Source organism: Cucurbita pepo, chromosome 1 (assembly GCF_057944985.1).
Source record: "Cucurbita pepo subsp. pepo isolate OVF chromosome 1, ASM5794498v1, whole genome shotgun sequence".
NCBI lineage: Eukaryota > Viridiplantae > Streptophyta > Magnoliopsida > Cucurbitales > Cucurbitaceae > Cucurbita > Cucurbita pepo.
Genome location: NC_141798.1, coordinates 17,053,798 through 17,077,601, shown reverse-complemented (window position 1 = coordinate 17,077,601; position 23,804 = coordinate 17,053,798). Strand labels below are relative to the sequence as shown.

At 37.4% G+C, this 23,804-nt stretch overlaps 2 protein-coding genes across 3 annotated transcripts; both read left to right on the top strand.

The window, feature by feature from the left end:
- The first annotated feature begins 1,369 nt into the window (after positions 1-1,369).
- LOC111807920 (uncharacterized) lies at positions 1,370-4,930 on the top strand. The gene is made up of 2 exons (XM_087118289.1): positions 1,370-1,703; positions 4,696-4,930. Exons 1-2 carry the CDS (start codon positions 1,554-1,556, stop codon positions 4,765-4,767), a joined length of 222 nt encoding a protein of 73 aa, XP_086974415.1. The 5' UTR covers positions 1,370-1,553; the 3' UTR covers positions 4,768-4,930.
- Positions 4,931-8,607: 3,677 nt separating this feature from the next.
- Positions 8,608-23,301, top strand: LOC111794026 (auxin response factor 8). 2 transcript variants are annotated; one of them, XM_023676143.2, is made up of 15 exons: positions 8,608-9,157; positions 9,251-9,312; positions 9,505-9,620; positions 9,810-9,908; positions 10,214-10,270; positions 10,354-10,509; positions 10,591-10,675; positions 12,742-12,832; positions 12,921-13,085; positions 13,185-13,307; positions 19,309-19,384; positions 19,925-20,072; positions 21,301-22,304; positions 22,381-22,571; positions 22,878-23,301. In XM_023676143.2, exons 1-15 carry the CDS (start codon positions 9,141-9,143, stop codon positions 23,050-23,052), a joined length of 2,565 nt encoding a protein of 854 aa, XP_023531911.1. In that variant the 5' UTR covers positions 8,608-9,140; the 3' UTR covers positions 23,053-23,301. The 2 variants fall into 2 exon arrangements, with proteins under 2 accessions (XP_023531911.1, XP_023531902.1); XM_023676134.2 differs by having other exon boundaries at positions 8,608-9,312.
- The last annotated feature ends 503 nt before the right edge of the window (positions 23,302-23,804 follow it).

Sequence of the window (23,804 nt, the reverse complement as noted above, 5' to 3'; positions counted from 1 at the left end):
CATATTTCTTCAAAAATATATTTGAGTAGCTTAAAAAATGCATATTAGATAAATAAATTCAATTTTTTTTTTTTGGTGGGTTAAGTATTTTTATTTTTCTTTTCCTTTTTTTAAACGTGACAAAAATGTGACGTAATTGATAAATTAATTTAAATAATATGATCTAGGGTCGAAATTAATTAATTTACCGGAATCATGTCTGCTCTAATTAATTGAGAAACTAATTACATTTAATAGGGTTGAATTAAAATAAGTTAATTGAATTAGTGTAATCCATTTTCAATTTAAATTAATTAATTTATGATAAAGTAAACTTCTCAATTTAATTTCATTCTCAAATTTTTTAAATTTGTCAAAATTATTATTATTAGTAAAATGGGAAGGAATTAATCACGAAAAAATTAAGTTTAATAGATAATTAGAAATCGAATTTAAACTCGGATGCCAAAAATAAGAATTGAGTTCTTATAATTTTAAAAAATTAGAATTTATTTCTTATAGTTTGATAAAATTTCGTATTAACTAATAAATTAAATATTATTTTTTATCTTTTAATATTTAGTCGTGATACAAATCTTAAAATGTAATAATTTAAGAATTTGATTTAAGAATGAAATGAAGAAGGAAAAGAATTTTAGTGTGTTAAGTGAGTCCGTGAACGTGTATAAAAAATCTTTTACAAATCAGAATTCATGTAACACTAAGACTCCAAATTCAAACTTCTTGAAAAATATTTGATGGTACCCTTATGAGCACGTTTCTCTCGGGGTCTAATCAGAGTCAACCGACTCACATAAAATATGGAGTGAGTTTTCATCGTTGAGTCGTTAGGTCACCTCTTCTATCTACTTCTCTACAAGAACTTTCTTCTTCTTTCAGATTAGATCAGGTTAATCTTTTGGAGTGACGTTCATGAATGATTATTGCTCCTCTTATTTCATACGTCTTGTAACTTCATCTAAATGGATATAGGCTTGGTTGTACCTCTCGTGCCTTACCAATTGGCAAAGTAAGCTTATGGGCAAGATCATCTCTAACTACAACGATACAAGGGGTCGGAGAATGTTGTCTCGTAATATGTTTTAAAATGTGTTGGAAATTACTTTTTTCAAAAAAATTAAATGATTGTGTTATAAAATGGGACTTGATTCTTCTCCAGTAGAAATCTATTAGAATGTTGGATGAAAATAGAAGTGAAACGACGTGACTGCGACTAAGATGTTTATATAAATTAAATTTGAAATTAGTATAAATTATGATAAATTTAAAATATTTATGAAGGTGTAAAGTAATAAAGGATATTAAAAAAAAATTTAAAAATTTTTAAAAAAAATTATGAAATTGTTTTGAGAGAGAGTAGAGTGTTCAAACCGAAATCTGAATAAAATATCATATGAAATCGAGGAGTCTCTTAACGCGTTCAACTCTCTGAATTCGAAAGGGAGAAATTTGGCCAAATTAAATTCTGGATAGAGGAAAATTTCTACATTTGCCTCTTTGATCATTGAAGAGAAACCACAGTTCGTCAAAAGCAGCGATCGTAACCGGTGGCTATGGCTCGAGCAGGTGGTCGGAGCAGGAATGGGAATGAATCGATGGTTGTAGGGTTTCTGAAAACGGCGTTCAGATTCTTGAAGATGGCGGAGTTTGAGATACTTTTCGTTCTTTTCTTCATTGTAGCTTTTATCATCTTCAAAGATCTCGTAAGTTTCTCCCTTATTCGTCTGTTCTTATTTTTGCTCTGTCTTGAGGCTTGCTGTCTCAATTTGATTGGATCCGATGATATAGATCGAAATGATAACTGTAGAGAGCCATCTTTGCTGTTGATTTGTTGTTTTGGGATCTATTTATCAGCAGTTTCATGTATGTTAATTTACTTTGACCCTCGAATTAGATTTAATCTGAGCATCTGTTAATCTTCTTTCCATTTTTTTTCAATGTATCTAGGTGCTGGTTTAGTCTAAACTTATGAAAACATTAGAACTTTTCGCTAATTTCAGAATGACAAACTCAGGTTTAGGGAAAACAACTGCTGTTTTTTGGTTTTCAAAATTTGGCTAGAAGGTAAGAAAAATATTTTTGAAAGTAGATTAGACAACAAGGAAGAAATCTGTAGATTAGAAGACAAGGAAGATATTTATGTATGTATGATGTTTATAAATAGTAAACAAATCAAAAAAGTTATCATATAGTCCCTTAGATATTCCACTAAACACACAAGGAGTTAAAGAACTTGAAAAATTTCCTATACGTAATTGTTCCCAATCGAAAAATCTGCGAGATCCGGGTCACAATTTTATATAGGCAATGGTTGAATTGGCTACTAATGTTGGCTTGTGAGCTTTGGTACTCGAACCATTGAATATTTAGGATTGCCTCTTGGCAGCAACCTTTAGATTTGTAAGTTCCAAAAATTTGTGATGGAAAAAGTTGCCAACTAAGCTTTTGAAATGGAAGAAGTGGTTGTTTTTGCAACCTCACTTTGGCCAAGTTGATGGATACAAATATTCCTACCTGTTTTTCTTTTCTTTTCTTTTCCTTTCCTGGTTTTTAGAATTCTTCCCATTGTGACTAAGAACTTGGAGAGGTCTATTACAAATTTTGCACAGTAAGCAACAGATTGTAATTATGATAGCCACGACTGCATTAGATGGAACATGGCTGTTTCTGTTGGTCGAGAACGGTCTCATGTCAGGCTCATTAGAAAGCAAAAGTGAGCTGGCCTATATTAAAAAGTAGAATCACTCGAAGTGTCAAGAGATCCTTGGGGTTGGGAAATAGGTTGTTGTCGCTACAGTCATGGTAAAAGACTAGTTTTATATTGCTATACATGGCTTTCTTATTGAAGGCTGACTTTCAAGTGGATAGTAGTTCTTTGGTCAAATTCTTAGCAGATCTCTATCAGGGAAACTGTATTTCAATTCTATGCTTCCTTAGGCGTAGGCTATATTTCATTGTGGAGAACGAACCGTTAAATGTTGGTAGTTCTTAGGTTTGTAAGATCGAAGGGTGGAATTGCAAGAGATGAAGGGAGAAGGCAAGATATGAAATAGAGGAATGATATATTGAAGAGATAAATGATTTATATGTTCGTGTCCGCAATAGGACGAAAAATATAAGCCTAGACACACAAAGTATTCACAAATACAGAAGGAAAAGCTTTGTACAAAAGGAAATAAAATACGTTTAATGAATAAGAGATGAACCCTGCTGTACTTTTATGATCTCCTTTGGATAGAGTTTTGTCATAGGCTGATGTCTTGTTCATCTGTCTCTTCTTTTTTGGCATTAATGAAACCTTTTTTTCTTGCCAAAAAGAACATTTGGAGAATCTAGACATCTGCGGTAAAAGTTATTTTGGTGAAGCACTATATTTATGTACTACACTTAGAAATAATATATTCCGGCCTTTTGCTTGTCATTTTGACACATATGTGCCGTTATTTAGGCGTTCCCATAGCTATATTGTTCGCTTGGGAGCACTTTCCTTCCCTAGCTCATTGGCGTATAACAGGGCAACTTCTTGAAATGTGAACATATTGATGACTGAAAGCAGTTCTCAGGATTCAGAATGAGGTCATATTGTAGAATGGATTCTGTTCATAAATTCAGGAAAAGGGAAATTGATTCTCTCCTTCTTAGTTCCAATGAGCTTGTATAAATTTGGTTGTTTCTTTTCCGTTCTGAGGTGTAATGAGTTTGAGATAGCGAGATGCATTGCATTTGTACGATTATGGAAAAAAACCTTCATATCTTGGATTTTCTTGAATAAATTGTTGTAGATAGAACCATTGCTAGTAAATATTGTCCGCTTTGGTCTGTGTTACGTATTGCTGTCGGCCTCACGGTTTTAAAACGCGTCTACTAGGAGAGGTTTCTACACCTTTATAAAGAATGTTTCGTTCCCCTCTCCAACCGATATGGGATCTCACAATCCACCCCCCTTCGAGGCCTAGCATCCTCGTTGGCACACCGCCCGATGTCTGGCTCTAATACCATTTGTAACAACTCAAACCCACTGCTAGTAGATATTGTCCGCTTTGCCCTATTACGTATCACCGTCAATTTCACGATTTTAAAACGCGTCGGCTAGGGAGAGGTTTCCACACCCTTATAAATAATGTTCCGTTTCCCTCTCCAACTAATGTGGGATCTCACAGTTCTTTGATGTTGTTTGCTACTCTCCCTTTTCAACAACAGTCAGATATATTCATAGTGCGCTTGGTGCAGTAGTTAGTTAGTTGAGTGTCGGAATGCTCATGTTGAGTTTGGCCTTTTAAGTAAAACTTTCATATTTGATCTTTAATTCTCATACTCACGTCGTTTCATTCCTAACTTTCTAGTTTTCTATTTTAAAAGCTTTTTTTTTTCTTTTTTTTTTCTTTTTTAACCTTTGGAAGAAATGAGCAAACACTCTATAATACTCTTTAGGTCTAGATTTTATTTTAGCTTATAAATTTTTTATAAAAAAATATTTCTAGTCCTTGAAACTAATCTTTATAATAAATTATTTAGCAAAAACCTGACATCAACACATCCTTTGTTGTTTATTTGCCTTATCACTAGATCACGAACATTCTTATCTCGTTAATTATTCAGAGTATGATTACTGTTCGGTATCTATTTTTCTTATTGTCTCCCTCTATTCATGTGCAAAAGTCAAGAGATTCTAATAATGTGGCAAACAATTTGCAGACATCAAGACCAGAATACAATCAGATCCTTGTAAAGAAGCCTGAGGGGTTTGATATGTGGCCATTCCCGTAAATTCTTTACCAATGCAACTGGCTTATACTCGCAGGTTTCTAGGTTTGTATCTTTTTATATTGATGTGCAGGATGATGTAGAAATGTTTATTGACATGTACACGTTGTTATTGATGTTTTCGTAACTCGGAAAGTTTTTGAAGTAAATACTGGTCTTATGAATATAGTGGAAGTGTCGAGAAAATGTCAAAAAAATATCAAGACAATGCAAGAAATGTGGAAGATATAAGTGATGCTAAAAGTAGTAAATGGTATTCCATATGTAACAAGCCTACCTAGCAGATATTGTCCTGTATGCCTTTCCCTTAGACTTTCCTTCAAGGTTTTTAAAATGCGTCTGCTAGGGAGAGGTTTTCACACCCTTATAAAGAATGTTTTGTTCTTCTCTCCAACCAATGTGGGATCTCACAATCCACCTCCTTCGGGGCCCAGCGTCCTCGCTGGCACTTGTTCCCTTCTCCAATCGATGTGGGATCTCTCAATCCACCACTTTTGGGCCCAGTGTCCTTGTTGGCACACCGCCTCGTGTCCACCACCCTTCGGGGCTCAGCCTTCTCGCGGGCATATTGCCCAGTGTCTAGCTTTGATACCATTTGTAACAACCCAAGGCCACTGCTAGTAGATGTTGTTTTCTTTGGGCATTCCCCTCAAGGTTTTTAAAACGGGTATGCTAGGGAGAGGTTTCTACACCTTTATAAATAATGTTTCGTTCTCCCCTCCAACCGATGTGGAACCTCACACTATATTAACTTGATGTCTCTAAATCCCATCCCCATCACCTGAAAATATAACACTTTGATGTGCACAGTGATGAAAAGGAAAGATTTAGTTTTAAGGAATGGTTTTATAATATTGTAGCTTTGTTACACTCTCAAAAGACTATCTTTTGAGCAGATAATAAAAGGCTTCGATTTCAGCAGAGTTAAAAGAGTCATCGTCATGAATCCACCTTTCAAACAGGAAATAGATTGTTAGTACAGTTCCAACAATGTGGAACAAATACAATGAAAGCAAGGGGTCCATAATAAAGAATCGTTCTCCGCTGTGCAAGACAATTCTGTGGTTTAATTTAAGCCAACAAGAACACTACTTCCTCAGCTTCTCGACTTGAGTTTTAACGACATCACGACCCATTCTAATGTCGGAAACAAATCGAGTAACACGATATAGATCAACACCAACGAGTGCCATACCGCTACGATGGGTGGTAAGATATCGAAGTATTAGTTGTTGTTCTTGAGGATGTGGTACATACCAAAGCCATTTTGGAGGAGAGAAGCAATGTGATGGATGACAACTTCAGCCAAATCAAAGGAAAGGAAACAAGAGTAAATGTAACCGTCCAAATACACTATTGGCAAATATTAGTCGCTTCGGTCAGTCACGTATTTCACAGTTTTAAAATCCGTTCATTAGGGAGAGATTTCCACGCCCTTATAATGTTTCGTTCCCCTCTCTAACCAATTTGGGATCTCACAATCCACCCCCTTAAGGGGCCAGCGGGCTAGAAGATTTATCCGTTTCGGCCCCTTACATATTGTCATCAGCCTTATGGTTTTAAAATGTATATGCTAGAGAGAGACTTTTGAAGCCTTATAAGAAATGATTTATTCCACTCTTCAATCGATGTAGGATCTCACCGTGAAAGGTACGCCATAGGCTTTTGCGATTTAGAATGTAGGCACGATGCCATAATCAGACCACTCCTTACAAGAAAACAATCTAAGCACAAACAAATTACATCAACACTCGACCGATCGCTAAACATTTATGCATAGCCTTAACTATTTAATATTAAGTTGCTTGCCGAGTATTTTTAATACTAAATTTTTTTTTTAATTTTTTTAAATAAGGATAGAAACGTGCATAGCACATCACGAGATGATATATTAATGATGTTAGGAGACAAAAAGAAGTCACGTTTCACATATGTTTCTTTTCTTATAAATTATTTTGGTGCCCATTTGGGAGGATTTACAAGTTAAAGTTTGTTTCCAATATTATATTAAAGCAATAGTTTTTTTTTTTGGATCCCAAAAATAAAAGTATTTTAATTTTATGCATCGAAGTTGTTTATGAACATTTTTAATATTTTTTTTTATAAAAATGAAGCGTTCTTTAAAATTTTAAATATCACGAAGGTAGTAACGACTCTAGTAATAAGAATTGATGTTCTTACGATTTTTTTAATTCCTTTAAAATTGTTCATAATTTAATTAATAAAATTATGAGTCCACAATTTTGAGCATGTACCAATTCACATCTGATTCAAGATTTTAATTGATATAATAATTAGAGTTTTTATTAAGATAAACTCCGAAGTTTAAGAGTATAAATATGTCTCCACGAACAAAGTAGAGCTGAGTCTTTTCTCTTTATATAGTTTTCGACCAATCTAGCATATTCATGCCTACTTTTTTTTTTCTATGAACCACGCCGTCTGTGGATATTCACATAACTATGTCGTTCAGGCTCATAGCTTTTCTGTTAAGCACTCGAGGCTATTGACATGATTAAGTTTGATGTCTCTATGTGTTGTTAGGGTTAGGTTATACGAGCGAGTTATCCCATTTAAAAAAAAAAAAAATTGGTTCTTTGATTTTGCTTGTTATTGTCCTATTTACGTCTGCATATCTACTCTAACAGTGGAGTGCTTTACTGGAGACAAGACTATAGCAGTGGTACAAGGGTTAGGGTAGAGAGATAATCATTGAGTAACTTCACAATTATAATATTTTTATTTCAATGTTTTCGTTAGAACATATTTATCTCAGCACAACTCCTAGTTTATAGGAACGAGAGAGCCGATGAACATAACGTACTTTTTAAATAGAAGTTTTAGCATTCATTTGATATGTTTTACATGCATGTCGTTTAATGTTACCTCAAACACGTTTTTCGCCTTAAAACTTCAAAAGCCTTGTTCTTAAGTAGCACTCTGACTTATACGTGTGTGGAAAGTTAGTTATCTATGACTCGTACGTTCAAAGTTGGTTATGGTTTTAGTGAGTTTATGATTAACCTACCACGAGTTATAATTATTAATATTTAAATATACTTTTATATTATGCTGGAAAACAACAAACAATTAAAAATGGTCTCGACAAATATATTTTTAAGACGTGTTAAAAAAATTTAATCTCAATACAGTTCAATTTATATCATTTGGATTTAATTCAAATAAATAAAAATTTTATGAATTAAGTTTATTAATTCTTTTACCGCTGAACTAAATTTATTATTAATTTTAAAATATATATTTTTGTTTAACATATCATCATAATTTTATTTTATTTTTATAATTATTTATTTTTGGTCGACTCTTAAAAATCATTTTTAATTATTTAGAATATAAAATTTCAAAATATATATTAAACTTATTAAAAACAAAAATTAAAATAAACTAACCGTATAATCGATATAACTAAAATTAACCCAATTTAAAAAATTTATAGTTAATGAGTTATTATTTAATAAAATTGAACAAAAAATAAAAATAAAAAATGACAACAAATTTTGAAATTTTGCATATTTCTAAAACTAAAATAAAACCAAAGATATTTTAGCAAACAGGAAACTAAAAAAAAAAGAAAAAGAAAAAGAAAAAGAAAAAAAAAAGAAAAAAAAGGAAAAAATGTGATTATTTAACATAATCCGTACTTTCTGACAAGGACCACTGGAGGATGGTGGCACATGCCTGCTGTCAAATCAAAGGAAGAATGAACGGTGAGGATTAAAAGGTACGGATAGATGAAGGGCTTAGATTGCTTCGTTGTAAATTAGTATCTCCTGGACTCCATTTCTCTCCTTTTTTTTTTTTGGTTTTAGATTTTCTCTTTTTCTCACTCTTCTTGACATTACAGTAAACACAGACTCTGCTTTGCCTTGACCGTGCTTTCTCTCTCCTCTCCCTTTCTTTCTCTCTCATCTTTCAGTTTTTGGAACAAGCTTAGCTCCAATGAAGAACCCACTTCTTCTCTTTTACTCTTTCTCTCTGTGTATTTGTACTCACTGACATTCTCAGTCAGTCCCGATTCAGCTACTACCGCCTTACTCTACACTTGTTTGTCAGTGGGTGACCTTTTTTTTGTGCTAATTTTTCTCTTATTTCTCAGTTTCCCCACTTGATCGTTTTTCTGTCGTGGGGATCTTGTATGGATTGCCTTTTTATGGGTCGATTGATCGAGGTTTGAGTTTGTTTGCTTCGAGTTTTATTGGGGATTTTTGGGGGTTTTTCTGCTTAAACCCTTGACGATTCTGTGTTTTGGAGAGCGATGGATATTGGGTTGGTTTGATTTGGGGCGGGGGAGATGGGAGAGCGCGGTGGGGTTGTGAGCGATTGCGTTGGGTTTAGGCAGCGGAAGAATCTTCTTAATGTTATCGATTGAGAGGTATGAGTTTCCGGCAGGGTTCTTGTCCTGTCCATTAGGGTTTTACTATTCTTTTTTGTTTTTGATTTTTTTGTGTTTTGAGACCTTTTTTAGTGATTGGGTAAAGCTTGATATGAAGCTTTCAACATCAGGGTTTGGTCAGCAGGATCACGAAGGTATGATATGATTTTCCCTGTTTTCTTTCAATTTGGGACGCTTGAAATCCTGTTTTTGAGTTATTATTATGTGCTTCTTGTTTTTCTCTCCCCTTTATTAAATGCTATGGTTCCCTCATCTCCCGCCATTAATTTTGATCACTGCTGTGCTGAGCTTTAATTATGGCGTTGTAATAATGATGATGATTATAGGAGGGGAAAAGAAATGCTTGAATTCAGAGCTATGGCATGCATGCGCGGGGCCCCTTGTGTCCCTCCCAACTTCTGGGACTCGGGTTGTCTACTTCCCTCAGGGGCACAGCGAACAGGTTCCATGTTTTTTCTTTTTGTTCTTTTTTCCTTTTTCTTTTTAGTTCGAAAATGAAAATTTCCATTTTTGCGGCTCCCCATTTGATATGTCAACGTAGTGCAGTAGTTTAGTTAGTTGTCATTGGATAAGCTTGTGGAGGAATTGAAATTTGAAAGGACTTTTCTGTTGATTTCTTGTGTGTTTGTAGGTTGCTGCCACAACCAACAAAGAAGTTGATGGGCATATACCGAATTACCCGAACCTGCCTCCCCAGTTGATATGTCAACTTCACAACGTTACGATGCATGTGGGTTCTCTATATTTCATGTAATTTGAGTGTATTTAGCCTTTTCCTTTCACAATTAATGTTTTTAATGCGTAAATCTTCCATTAATGTAACGGCTCAAGCCCACCGCTAGCAGATATTGACCTCTTTGGACTTCCCCCCAAGGTTTTTAAAACGCATTTGTTAGGGAGAGGTTTCCATTCGTCTTCTGCCCAATTGATGTGGGATCTCACAATTAATCACTCATTAACCATAAATGATGAAATTAGATTAATCAAGCGGCGAGAACTCTAAAGCAGGATTTGTTTGTATGTGTGACATTTCAGGCAGATGTGGAAACGGATGAAGTATACGCTCAAATGACATTACAGCCGCTGACTGCAGTAAAATATCTTTACAACTGTATTTCTCTTTCAGTTCTTGCTTTATTTGTTAATTCCTTTGCTCAAATTCTTCATACATACAGCAAGAGCAAAAGGATACATTTCTACCTATGGAATTGGGGATTCCAAGTAGACAGCCAACAAATTACTTTTGCAAGACATTGACTGCAAGTGATACGAGCACTCATGGAGGATTCTCTGTACCTCGTCGTGCTGCTGAGAAAGTTTTTCCTCCGCTGGTACATACATATATTCTGTTATATGATTCTGTTGGATATGATGGATGACTTTTGCCATCTTTCTTTTGTATGGCCCTGCAGGACTTTTCACAGCAGCCACCAGCACAAGAGCTGATTGCACGGGATCTTCATGATGTTGAATGGAAGTTTAGGCATATTTTTCGAGGCAAGTCCCCTTATGTTCTGTCCATTTGTGGAAATAAGTGCCAAAGTTTTCTTTGTTGATGGTTTTTAAGTCATCTTCAACCTTTTCTTTGATCTTAGTTCAACCAATTTATTTGTAGTGTGCACTAAGCATTCAGTTTTAGTTGGCATTTGAAATGAAGCTGTCAAGGAACTTATTAATCAATCATTTTTGCTTTTTCTTCAAAGTAATCGTGATATCAAGTTCTTCAAATGTAAGACACTTTGTTTTGCAAATAAAATTCACTTCCAGGAGAGGTTGGTTCTTATTAGAGTATAAACATTGAATTACATAACGGGTAGAAACATACGAAGGACCCCCTGGCCCTGAAAATGCTCTCACCAACTCTTTCAACCTGAATCCTCCGTTCGCCATTTCACATCTTTGGTTTTTGAGTTCAAGCTTAACATTATTAGTTAGGAGGTTATGTATGTATGTTCACCTTCTGTTTTTTGTCAACCAGTATTCTGGTTAGTTTCTTTTGTCTGAGTCTATTACTTCGAGTTTTATTTGGTGCATCTTTAGCGTCATGGAGATTAGGAGTTGTGTTCGTAATATTTATTTCTGTAATTGGTTCGAACAACGATTTTTTTCTTTTGTTGAATATATGAAAAACAAGGAAGTGATACCTTTGTCGTCCACCTTCTTCAATGGTTTGAGTGCTATTTGGCAGAAATTTTGCAATATCCAATGTATTCACACTTCTTTAAATAGGACAGAGATGCTTCGTTTAATATAGATCCTTCCATGGTTGGTGCTTTAATTGTGTGGTTTGGCCACCTTCCGGTGGTAGGAAGATGTTACGAGTTCCTATCAGTTTGGACAAAAAAGTTGCCTTGTCTTATGGGAAAGGTTAAGGGATTTTCTAAAGAAATGAGGAGAGCTGGAACAGCCCAAGCACAGTTATGGTCCTCTTTAGGCTTTCTTTCTAGACTTTCCCTGAAGGTTTTAAAACGTGTCTGTTAGAGAGAGGTTTCCTCACCCTTGTAAGGAATGTTTCGTTCCCTTTTCCAACCGATGTGGGTTCTCACAATCCATCCCTCTTGGGGGGCCAGTGTCCTCGATGACACACTACCTGGTGTCTAGCTCTGATACCATTTGTAACAACCCAAGTCCACTGCTAGAAAATATTGTCCTATTTGGGCTATCCCTTTTGAGTTTCTCCTGTAGGTTTTAAAACGCGTCTGTTAGGGAGAGGTTTGCACACCCTTATAAGGAATGCTTCGTTCCCCTCTCCAACCGACGTTGGATCTCACAAAAGCATACATAAGAAATCCTTGGAAAGAAACTCATTTAGGCCAGGGGAGGATAAAGGAAAACAGCCTTTCAAAATTTATGCAGAGTTTGTGAAAGAGAAGAAGATTTGATGAGTCAGAATTTTGAAAGGACTTTTGCTAGATCATCTTTTTGGGTAATAAAAGGCTTAAGAAGTGATGAATTTGAATTTTAATGAAATTTTTGTGGTTTTCGGGCTGTTTGTTCATAAGTCTTGGAAGGAAATTCAAAAAGCTCTAGCAGACTGTTCTCTATCTAGGGTTTTAATCAATCCATTCATGACTGATAAGGCTTTGTTGAAATTTGTTGAATAATTCCTTAAAAAAGTTTTGAAGGTAAATAAGGGCTTTTTGGAGAATTATATTTGAAGTTGAAAGTTGGTGTTATGACTAGCATTCTCATCTGGAGTTCATTGAAGGTTATGAAGAATGGATTTCTTTAAAAAAATTACCTTTGTCATACTGGAAAAGAAGCACTTTGGAGGTGGGTTAATGTTTCTTCCCAAACCGTTAATTTACTAGATTGTTCAAAAGCTCGTATCGATTTCGAGTAAAATATTTGTGGTTTTATCCCGAAAACAATCGAGATAAAAGATAGACGGGGAAAGATGTTCTCATATTCTGATTGCTTGCCTTCTGTAAAGGTTGCTTGGGGTTTCTTATATTGCACTATCATTTCTCTTCATGGAAAGTCTGTTTTTCAACTTAAAAATCGATTCGGGAACTGTAAACTGCATCGGCAGCTGACATGGCTTATTATCTTTGTTGTCACAGGACAGCCAAAACGACATCTTCTTACAACTGGTTGGAGTGTGTTTGTTAGTGCCAAAAGATTGGTTGCTGGGGATTCTGTACTTTTTATATGGTAACTACTCCATTTTCCGCCTTGCGTTTTCATTCTATGTGTCCTATTTCAGAGTTCATAATTTGAACACCCTGAATCACTTATCTAGGAACGAAAAAAATCAGCTTCTTTTGGGTATACGCCGTGCCACAAGACCACAAACTGTGATGCCCTCTTCTGTTTTATCAAGTGATAGCATGCACATTGGACTCCTTGCGGCTGCTGCTCATGCTGCCGCAACCAATAGCTGTTTCACAGTTTTCTACAACCCCAGGTTTTGAAATATTCTTTTATTTTACTACTGTTATAGCTTTTTTATAATTTAATTTTTGACCCTTCTTAAAACGTTTTCTTCTGTAAAAAATGATTACAGGGCTAGCCCATCAGAGTTTGTCATCCCTCTGACAAAATATGTTAAAGCTGTATTTCATACCCGTGTTTCAGTAGGGATGCGTTTTCGGATGCTTTTTGAGACTGAAGAGTCGAGCGTTCGAAGGTATGATAACTTTAAATAGTTCATTATAATCCGTTTGATTTAAGAATATTCATGCATACTTCCCTCTTCAGCACTTCTGGTCAGCATGAGTTGCTTGCGCATTTTTGTAACTTCCATGTTGAAATTCAAACTCGATGCAGTGGTTCTCTTCAAGTTCTACCGAGTGATAATGCTAAAAATTACTTCTCTCACGATGTTAGTTCTTATTTAAGTGAACATTGAATCCCTATCAAGCCTTAGTCTTCCAGAGCATATTCCATATATCTTTAGGTTGGTGTATCAACACCTTAATTCTTAAAAAATTGCATGCCCTTCTTGGTTTGTAAGGGTGAGGTACCGTATCGTACTTCGTCTCAAACGACCTTCATTTTCTCTTACAACCAAAATATTTAGTTGTACTTGCTTTGTTCGCTATGTTCGCTGTTGACCCACTAAACTAGATCCAAAGTCTTTAAAATATATGTTCCAAGGTTATTCTCATGTTCAAAAAGGGTATCAGTGTTATAGTTCTAGTCTCTGATCGATATTTTTTCTCTCTTGATGCCACTTCTTTGAAGATTCTTCTTTATTTTCTCCACCTTCGAGTAAGAGTCTCATCGAGCATAAAAAAGAAGATTTTATTATTTACGTTACTCTCTTCTTGTGAGAGCCTTCTAATGATCCACCTCCCACCTCAATCTGTACCCGTTTTTACGCTCCTACCTATCACTCAGATTTATCCTAGACAACCAGCTCCTTTAATTATATGACCTATGCCAGACACTTTTTCGATCTTCCTATTGCTCTTTGTAAAGGTAAACATCAGTACACTTATCCTATTTCCTCTTTTGTTTGATATAACCTTTTGCAATCTTCTTCCTGTTCTTTCGTTAGGTCTCTATAATCTATATTTGTTCTAAGACTGTTCATGAGGTTTTGTTTCATCTTGGTTGCCTTGTTGGAGGAGATAACTACCTTAGATTACAACTATACTTGTGACTTAGTCATCTTCCAATAGAAAAGAAGCGTATTGTTGGCGCAATCAAAGTCGATGCAGGTGGATCTGTAGCCTGGTTGAAAGCTCCTTTTATTGTTAAAGGCTACACACAAACTTATGGAGTTGACTATTCTGATACTTTTTCTCTGGCTACTAAATTGGCTTTTGTTAGGTTATTCGTTTAATTTGCATCTATTCGTCACTGACCCTGCATGAGCTTGATATTAAAAATGACTTTTTTCATGGTGATCTTCTAGAAGGGATGTATATGGAGCAACCTCTAGGTTTGTTGCTCGAAAGGAAAGGTATGTTGCCTTCGTAAATCCTTATTTTGATTAAAGCATTGGCCACAAGAATGGTTTGGAAATTCAGTGATGAAAAACTTTGGAATGAGGAAAAGCAAGTAAGATCATTTTGTGGTGTCATCCGGCTGGTTCGTCCATCATAACTAAGTTTCACTCTGATCTGTTGCCGATTTGCAAAAGAATTCTCGGACTTCTAGTAGCCGTAATTTTGGATAAACCTTCACGATTTCCAGGATTCGCAAGGTTCTTAGATCCAGCCCATCGACAGCTGCTCTTAACCCACCCGCTTCCAAACAACTTCCCCATTTAATGCCCATTCCAATCACGTGCTTCAATCCCACTTGGCCCTCTTGGACAAAAGCGTTAGTCCAAACAAAACAATCGAGCTTTAATCATAATCCTAGACTAAGAATCACTTGGGCCACTTGGATAACAACTTTCTTTGCTTTGATCCTCGAGATTCTGTACTAAGACTTACTAGTTTCTTCTTTGCTACTCTATCATGTCGGAAGAATCAAAATTCTCATCGCCAATAGAGGAAGTTCCTACGGTTCAAATGAAAGGTGATTTGCAACCGATTTGATTGTTATACCGACTCAACAGGAAAAAAAATCCTCAAATGCTCTAAAAAATGTGTGCTTACCTTAAGTGAAGGGGAAAACTTCGACACCTCATTGGAACAAAATCAGGGAAGCCAGATCTTAGATTTATTACATGGGATGAGGAAGATTCCATGATAATGTCATGGCTCTGGAGTTCTATGGAGCCATCCATTAGTGATACATCTATGTTTTTACATAGTGCACAAGCCATATGGGACTTCATGCACTGCACTTATTCAAGGCTCGAGATGTTGCTCAAATTTATGAAATCAAGATAATGACTTATAATGACCGAAGCCATGAAGCAAGAGAGAATAACTGTCACGAAATATATCGATGTCTTTTAACATTGTGGCAGGAACACGATTATTATTAGGTAATTGAGATGAATTGCACTGCAATGTCGTAGTTTTGAAGAAATTTATTGAGTGCACCATAGATTCTCGAGGTATCCAAAATCAGTTTTTCGAAGGTTCTTGAAGTTGGAAATATTGTAGCAGGTCAATTGTGTACCAAACTATAGAAGAGAATGTTTTTCCCTATATTTTAGGAACCAAAGCATTAACATGAACTATGGTTGGCTTTCTGCATCAATCCAAGAAGCCATTTTCTCCTCGGTGTAGAAAGATGAGAATTGGATTGTGACGTGTATAAGAATTGGTGTTTTTTCCAAGGAAACTTGTTGGGATTTGATGGTGGAAAAGGTTCAAAGATGACTTTCATCTTGCGAGAAAGGCTACTACACCTCTACAAGAGGTAAAGTTTGGCTTGAGTGGTATTCTTTTACGGCCCACGCCCACTATTAGCAGATATTGTCCGCTTTGGCTCATTACGTATTGTCGTTAGCCTCACGGTTTTGAAATGCGTCTACTGGAGAGAGATTTCCACACTCTTATAAGGAATGCTTAGTTTCCCTCTCCAACCAATGTGGGATCTCACAATCCACCCCCTTGGTGGCCCAACGTCCTCGATGGCACATCGTCCGGTGTCTAACTCTAATACCATTTGTAACAGCTCAAGTCCACTGCTAGCCGATATTGTCCTCTTTGGGCTTTCCCTTCTAGGCTTCCCCACAAGGTTTTAAAACGTGTCTACTAAGGAGAGGTTTCCACACTTTTATAAGGAATGTTTCGTTCCCTTCTCCAACCAATGTGGGATCTCACATATTCCTTTTTCTTTTCTTTTCTCTTTTTTCCAATATTCCTTTTTCTTTTCTTTTCTCTTTTTTCCATAATTTTAGGTTTCGTGAAGGTGAGATCTAGAAAGATCAGGAGGAACTTTTTGTAGGGAGGGGGGTCAAGGATGGGGAAGGGGTCACATTTAGTGAATTGAAGTTAGTTCTGTGATTAGAAATTGTATAGATATTTGAAACTTGAACTATACAAATATTTCTCTTTTGTCCCAATGCCCTTTTTTAACAAGAAGAAATGCTTTCATGCAAAGAAATGAACATTAAAAAACGAGCTAACAACAGAAAAAACCCAAAAATTCAATTACAAGAATGAATCCTAGTCGAAAAGAAAGACGAGTTAATCTAACGGACTCCCAAAGCTCTTCACTCATCCTCTTGAACCTTCATAAGATTCTTTATTCCTCAAGTCAAATACCCCACAAAATTGCAAGAAAACAAGCTTTCTATAAACCTTTCCCTTTGTCACTTAAAGGAGGATTTAGGAGCACCTCCTCAATCATGGAACAACACTCTCTGCTTGAATAACGCTCTCTGTTACGAGTCGTATCCACCTCAATGGTTTTGAAAAGTATCTCCGAGGGAGAAAGCAAGCAAATAATCCTACAAAAGATGGTCATAACTACTCACCATTGTGACCGCAACATGAAAGATGAAATCTTGAGAAATGTTCCTTTGTGTTCAATCCCTCATGCACTACTTGCCTGGCAAATAGTTTCACTTTTGTAAGATTTTTTAACCTTCCAAAGAGAGGAGAACGTAGAAGCTCCTTGGGTGGGAGAAGGGATGCTAGGGAGATGGAAAAATGAGCTACAGGGAGACTCAGGGGTTTGGGAACCCAAAACCTAGAATCCCTTCTTCCATGATGGAACATCTGATCAAAAAAGATAGTAACGGGATCAACAATTGTAATTGCCCCTTCGTTCGTGAGAGGATGACGAAACCCCAAGGATAGTGACTAGGAGTTATCAAAAGAGGGCAAAACAGAGGCCCCCGAATGCAACCTCTTATCAGGAAAATGATAAATATAAAGATAAAGAAACAATGCACACGGGTCTCTCCCCCAACTAAGTAACCTTCCAAACTAATTATTAGGAAAAGGTAAAAACAGAAAAGGTTAATAAAGTCGGCTGTTCAAATGGGGCTGGATGCACGTATTTCTATTTCACTCCCTCATACCGCTCTGGGTTACGTTTGGTAGATTACTGCCCTTAGCTTTTCTACCTCCTCCTCTTGAAACTAAGGGAACTGACTTCCTATATCTGCCCATCCTTCTTTCTTTATCCCCACCCCTTGTATCTCATGGCATCTAACAACTTTTACCCACTTTTTTTGTAGACTTATACAAGGCCAACACTCCAGATAGCACATCACTGACTGCCTGTCTTACAATCAGTTAACTTGTTCCTAGTTCTCAGTTCCCTCTCTGTTTTCTCACATCTAATGTACGTGAACTTCACTTAGAGCTTGCCGAAAATATTACTGAAAAAGAGAAGGAACAGATGTGAACAGTGGTTTCAGACCTGGGGTAGGGTGCATATCTTGCTTTTTGTACAAGCTTCCGTCTTCAGTGACCATTGGTTTTAGATGTTTTCTTTCTCATTTTATTTTTAATGAAGCTGAATGGCTAATCAGTAACGAACTGACAGTGTATGATGAGTGCATTATACTTTATGGCTAGATTCCTTTGAATTTCTGTCAAGTAGTGCAAATGTTATGGCATTGATATTATTTTTGTTGTTTAACTAGAAAAATAGTGTGCTGGTTGCATGCATCACTTTCTGGACAGTTTTTTCTATAGAAAATTAAGTATTCGTAGTTACATATGCAAAAAGAAAAAAGGAAAAAACTTATAAAAAGCACCCAAATTTGAGGTCACCACCAAGGAAATAATTGGCCCGATGTACATGGCGGGAGGTTTGAACAATATGAGGCGTTCTTTGCAAATTGCAATCCTTGGTTGAGGTGTTTTTCCCCTACTTGTATATGCCATTTTTTATGTGCCGTTCTTTTTCCTACCAAAACGGAAAACGAAAGGTCTAGACCAGAAAGGTACTGCTGAGGAGTACCCTTTCTTTTCATGTTTTGCCTCAGCTTGGGCCCTCTCATTTGTTTATGTTGGGTTTCCAAAGCTTTTTTGTTTGATAAGAAAGCTTTGGAAGTTGTCAACCTTCTTTTCTGGGTGACTTTCATTGTACTCTGGCGAGGTGATACGTTCATGTTGGAGTCCTAGTCTGATTGTTGGCTTTTCGTTTAGATCCTTTTTTCTTACCTAGTCAATCGCTCTCCTTCGAGTGATTTTGACTTCACTTCATCGTGGAAGATGAAAATTCGCAAAAAGGTTATGTTTTTTGCTTGGTAGATCCTCCACGAAATAGCAACACCTTAGATAGGGTGGAGAAATGTGAACTTAGTGGGGCCTTGGTGTTCCATTCATTGTAAGGGGCTGCTTGAGTTGCGATGTAGATTATGCTGTTTGGAATTTGTTATTTGAAAGTCCGGTCTCGATTTGGCTAGCTAGAGGGGTTGCAGAAATATGATCAAGGATTTCCTTCTAAATTCCCCCGTTTGCTAGAAACGAAAGTTTTTACGGCAAGTTATAGTACCATCTCGTGGGAGCTTTGGGAGGAGAGAAATAATTAGAGGGCTCGAGAGATCATCGAGTGATGTTTGGTCCCTTATTAGATTTTATGTTTCTCTTTGAGCTTTTTTTCTAAAGAAAATTTTCTCTTTTGCCTTTAGTGACTATGCAGAGATATAATCTGTGACTATGTAGAGATATAGCAAAAGTGTTAGACAAAGACTTTATATGAAATATAGATTGTTACTTTTATTGCATTCTTCGACAGTGTCGAGGCTAAAATTCTACCTTTTATTTCGGGCATATGCATGTTTCTGCATGCTAATATGTGGATAGTTGAATTGTCAGGTACATGGGTACTATAACTGGAATAAGTGATCTCGATCCTGTTCGTTGGTCGAATTCTCATTGGCGTTCTGTCAAGGTGTTTCAGCTTTATTTCTACAACAGTTCCACAAAAACACTTGCTCCATTTACTATCACATTATCTTTCTCTCTACTTAATGTAGTACCATATGCTAAGATATTTTCGCCTCAAGTAGGAATGACTATTTTCTCTACTGTACGGCTGATTGAGTAACTCGTGTTCTTTTCGGTCGCTCAAAATTAGAGTTAAACTCTCTTACAGTATTTTCAGTACAGAAAAAGTCTATGGTTATACGAACAGTGGTCTGAAAACCCGAACGGTGTTATATGCTTTAATGCACTTCAAATATATTTAAAGTTTAGTAGTATTTGTTAGTATACGGAAAAGATTGTCGGTTTGACATTCATCGTTTAGGGTGCTCAAATGATTTTGTTCTAGAACTTCAGCAGTTCAGTGTCAGCTTTTCTACCGTGAAGGTTTTGTGAATTATCAATTTGTTATTCCGTAAACCATAACATTAGATAGCAATGGAGAGAATTTGTTCCTTTCGGTACCTTGACCATTGGCCTTTATTTGTGTTACTATGTCCTTTTGCAGGTCGGGTGGGATGAGTCAACAGCTGGGGAGAGGCAGCCAAGGGTATCGTTGTGGGAAATTGAGCCTTTAACTACATTTCCGATGTACCCTTCCCTTTTTCCGCTTCGATTGAAACGTCCATGGCATCCTGGAGTCTCGTCTGTTCATGGTATTCGTTTTGTATTTACTTAACTCATTTCTGCGCTCTGAATTAGGTGTGTGAACTATTTTCTGAAGTCTTTGATGCTTTGTAATGCTAAGTGGATAAAAATATGTCCTTTAGGTATCAAATGAATTGATTTTGGATTACTGGTTGGAGTCTGTGCAGAAGTGTGAGGATAAAGAAGGGGAGTTAACATGATTGGGATCACACGTTCATTTTGGATTACGTTTGCTGGCAGCTTTTTAAAAAATTCTCGAGCCCAATCCTACTACTAGCAGATATTTTCCTCTTTGGGCTTTCCCTTTCGGGCCCCTTCAAGGTTTTTAAAACGTGCATTTGCTAGGGAGAGATTTCCACACCCTCATAATGAATGCTTTGTTCTCCTCCCCAACCGATGTGGATCTCACAATCTCACCCCCTTCCCCTCCAAGCCCAGCGTCCTTGCTGGCACAAATTCCCTTCTTCAATCAATGTGGTACCCCCCAATCCACCCCCGTTCAGGGCCCAGCGCCTTACTGGCACACCGCCTCGTGTCCACCCCCCTTTGGGGCTCAGCCTCCTCACTGGTATATTGCCCAGTGTCTGGCTCTGATACCATCTGTAACAACCCAAGTCTATTGCTAGTCAGATATTGTCCTCTTTGGGATTTCCCTTTCAGACTTCCCTTAAGGTTTTTAAAATGCGTCTGCTAGGGAGAGGTTTCCACACCCTTCAGTGTCTGGCTCATACCATCTGTAACAGCCCAAGCCCACCTCTAGCAGATATTGTTCTCTTTGGGCTTTCCCTTTTGGAATTCCCTTAAAGTTTTTAAAACGTGCCGGCTAGGGAAAGGTTTCCACACCCTTATAAAAAAAATGTTTTGTTCTCCTCCCCAACCGACGTGGGATCTCACATTGATGCTATTACCTGTGCTTCTTTCTAGTTCCAGATTTCAAAATTTTGTATCCACGTATCTCTATTTTGTTTTTGGATTTTCTTTTCGAATGAAATATAACTTATAAGTACCAGCATATTCTCTATTTTGTTATTGGATTCTTGTTTTTGATGGATTATTTCTTCCATATCAGCATATCGATATTTTGTTAATGCATTCCTCGTGCTCTTCTGTGTATCTTCTATCATTCCATTTTTTTATGGCTTGTTTTAGGAAATTTTGGCACCCTGTTTTGTCATTTACCAGGGATTGCTTATGCTCACGGGTCACGACGTTTTTTAATGGTCTATTTCCTTACAGATAACAGAGATGATGCATCGAATGGCTTAATGTGGCTACGGGGAGGAGTCGGGGAACAAGCTCTACACTCGCTGAATTTGCAATCCGCGGGTTCACTGCCCTGGTTGCAGCAGAGACTTGATTCTTCCATGTTTGGAAATGATCATAACCAACAGTATCAAGCCATGTTGGCTGCTGGAATGCCGAACCTTGGAGGTGTCGATATGCTGAGACAGCAGATTATGCATCTTCAACAGCCGTTCCAATACGCTCAACAGGCAGGCCTCCATAATTCTCTGTTGCAGCTGCAACAACATCAATTGGTTCAACAATCTATGTCTCAGAACATCCTGCAAGCACCAAGCCAAGTTATGGCAGAAAACCTACCCCAACACATTCTTCAGCAAACGCTACAAAATCAACCCGAGGATCTGCCGAACCAGCAACAACATACGTATCACGATACCGTTCAGGTTCAAAGCAATCAATTTCATCAGGGCGGGCATTCAAACGTGCCATCGCCCACGTTTCCCAGATCAAACCTTGTGGATTCGAATTCAAATTACCCAGAATCCATTTCCTCTAGAAGAAACATAATTGCTTCATCATGTGCTGAAGGGACTGGAAATCTTTCCAATATTTATAGAAGCGGGCAATCGATCTTAACCGAGCAGTTACCTCAACAATCTCCTGTTTCTAAGAATGCTCATTCACCGGTTGACGCTCACCCAAACTCGATGTCCTTTCCATTTTCTGGTAGAGACTCGATTTTGGAGCTGGGAAATTGTAACTCAGATTCTCCAAGTCCTACACTTTTTGGTGTTAATATTGATTCATCTGGGCTTCTGCTTCCCTCTAATGTGCCCACTTATGCTTCTCCATCAATTGCTCCTGATTCAACCTCAATGCCACTGGGAGATTCTGGATTTCAGAATTCTTTGTACAATTGTGTTCAAGGCTCGTCCGAGTTATTGCACAGCTCGGGGCAAGTTGATCCGTCGAATCCAACTCAGACATTTGTGAAGGTTTGAACCGGGCAAATACACGTGGTGAATTCTGTTATCTTAGCTGTGTGCTGGCTTATAAATCCTTTTCTTGCAGGTTTACAAAACCGGGTCCATTGGGCGTTCGCTAGACATCTCCCGGTTCAGTAGCTATCAGGAGCTGCGAGAGGAGCTGGCTCAGATGTTTGGCATAGAGGGACAGTTGGAAGACCCTCGTAGATCAGGCTGGCAGCTTGTATTTGTCGACAGGGAGAACGATGCACTTCTCCTTGGAGACGACCCTTGGGAGTAAGTACTTGGACGCCTTTCCATTTAAATAGCCCGAGCTCAACAGTATATTCACTTCCATGCATACCCTTTATAGGCTTATGCTTACAGTGAAAATGGTACCATCATTCCAAATTGTTTTCGTTTAATACTGAAAAGCAAAAGCTCGTCGTTTCATGTCCTAAATTTCTTCGAAACTTCTCTATAACAGTAACCGAACTGCACATGGTTTTCTCAACTGGTATCGACTTCTGAGACGAAGAATTTCGTAACCTGTCCTAAATTCCTGTCTGCTAATTCTGCATGTACTGTTCTTATATGTTGCAGGGCATTTGTCAATAACGTTTGGTATATCAAGATACTTTCTCCTCAAGACGTTCAGGAACTAAGGGAACAGGTAATCGAGTCCTTCAACCCTATCGATGGTCAGCGACTAACCAGTGGTAGCAATGAAGCCGAAAATGTTTCGGGGCTACCGTCTGTTGGTTCGTTGGAATACTGAGCTATTAGGGGAACTGTACGAGCGTTTGGAAGACGTTTACTTTGGAACTTGGAATCAAACTAGATATGCAGTTGAATGAATGCCTTCAAATTAGATCAGTGTGTGTAAACTCTTTGTATTCATAATTCCTTTGCTTATAAATACTCTCAAACAACTATCATTTTCAAAGACTGGTTAAAATACACGCACATCGTTTACTTAGATAAGGAATATTACACGTTGAACGTCTCGAGCTGTTCATTATGATCATCTTGCTCCATTTGTTCCTTTAGTTTATGTTGTCTCGAATCTGATTTATCATGTCACTTCTAGTGTTCTTTTCTTCATAGGTTATCAAATGGGAGGGAGTTTTTTCTACCATTAGGATTATTCACTTACCAAAGTGGCATGATATCCCTAATGAGCCGAATGTTAATCTTTTTCGGAGCGGGGCTTTTTTCTTTGATAATCTGTTTAGGGGGTCTTTTTCTTGCCTGTTTCTAACGGTTTAGCTCAAGGTTGGCTCCTGACTACAGTTGCTTGTACATATGATGGGACTCGTGTCGCCACACAGGAGGGACATGAAGACGTAAAAAGGAGTGCTTGTTGTGCTAGGTTTTTTGCTCCTCATTACAGTTGCTTGTGCATATGATGGGACCCTTGTCATCACACAGGAGGGACATGAAGACGTTAAAAGGAGTGCTTGTTGTGCTAGGGTTTGTATTCCCTAGAAGCCTCCCGGTATTCACTGCTGACAAGGAGAAGGAGAAAAC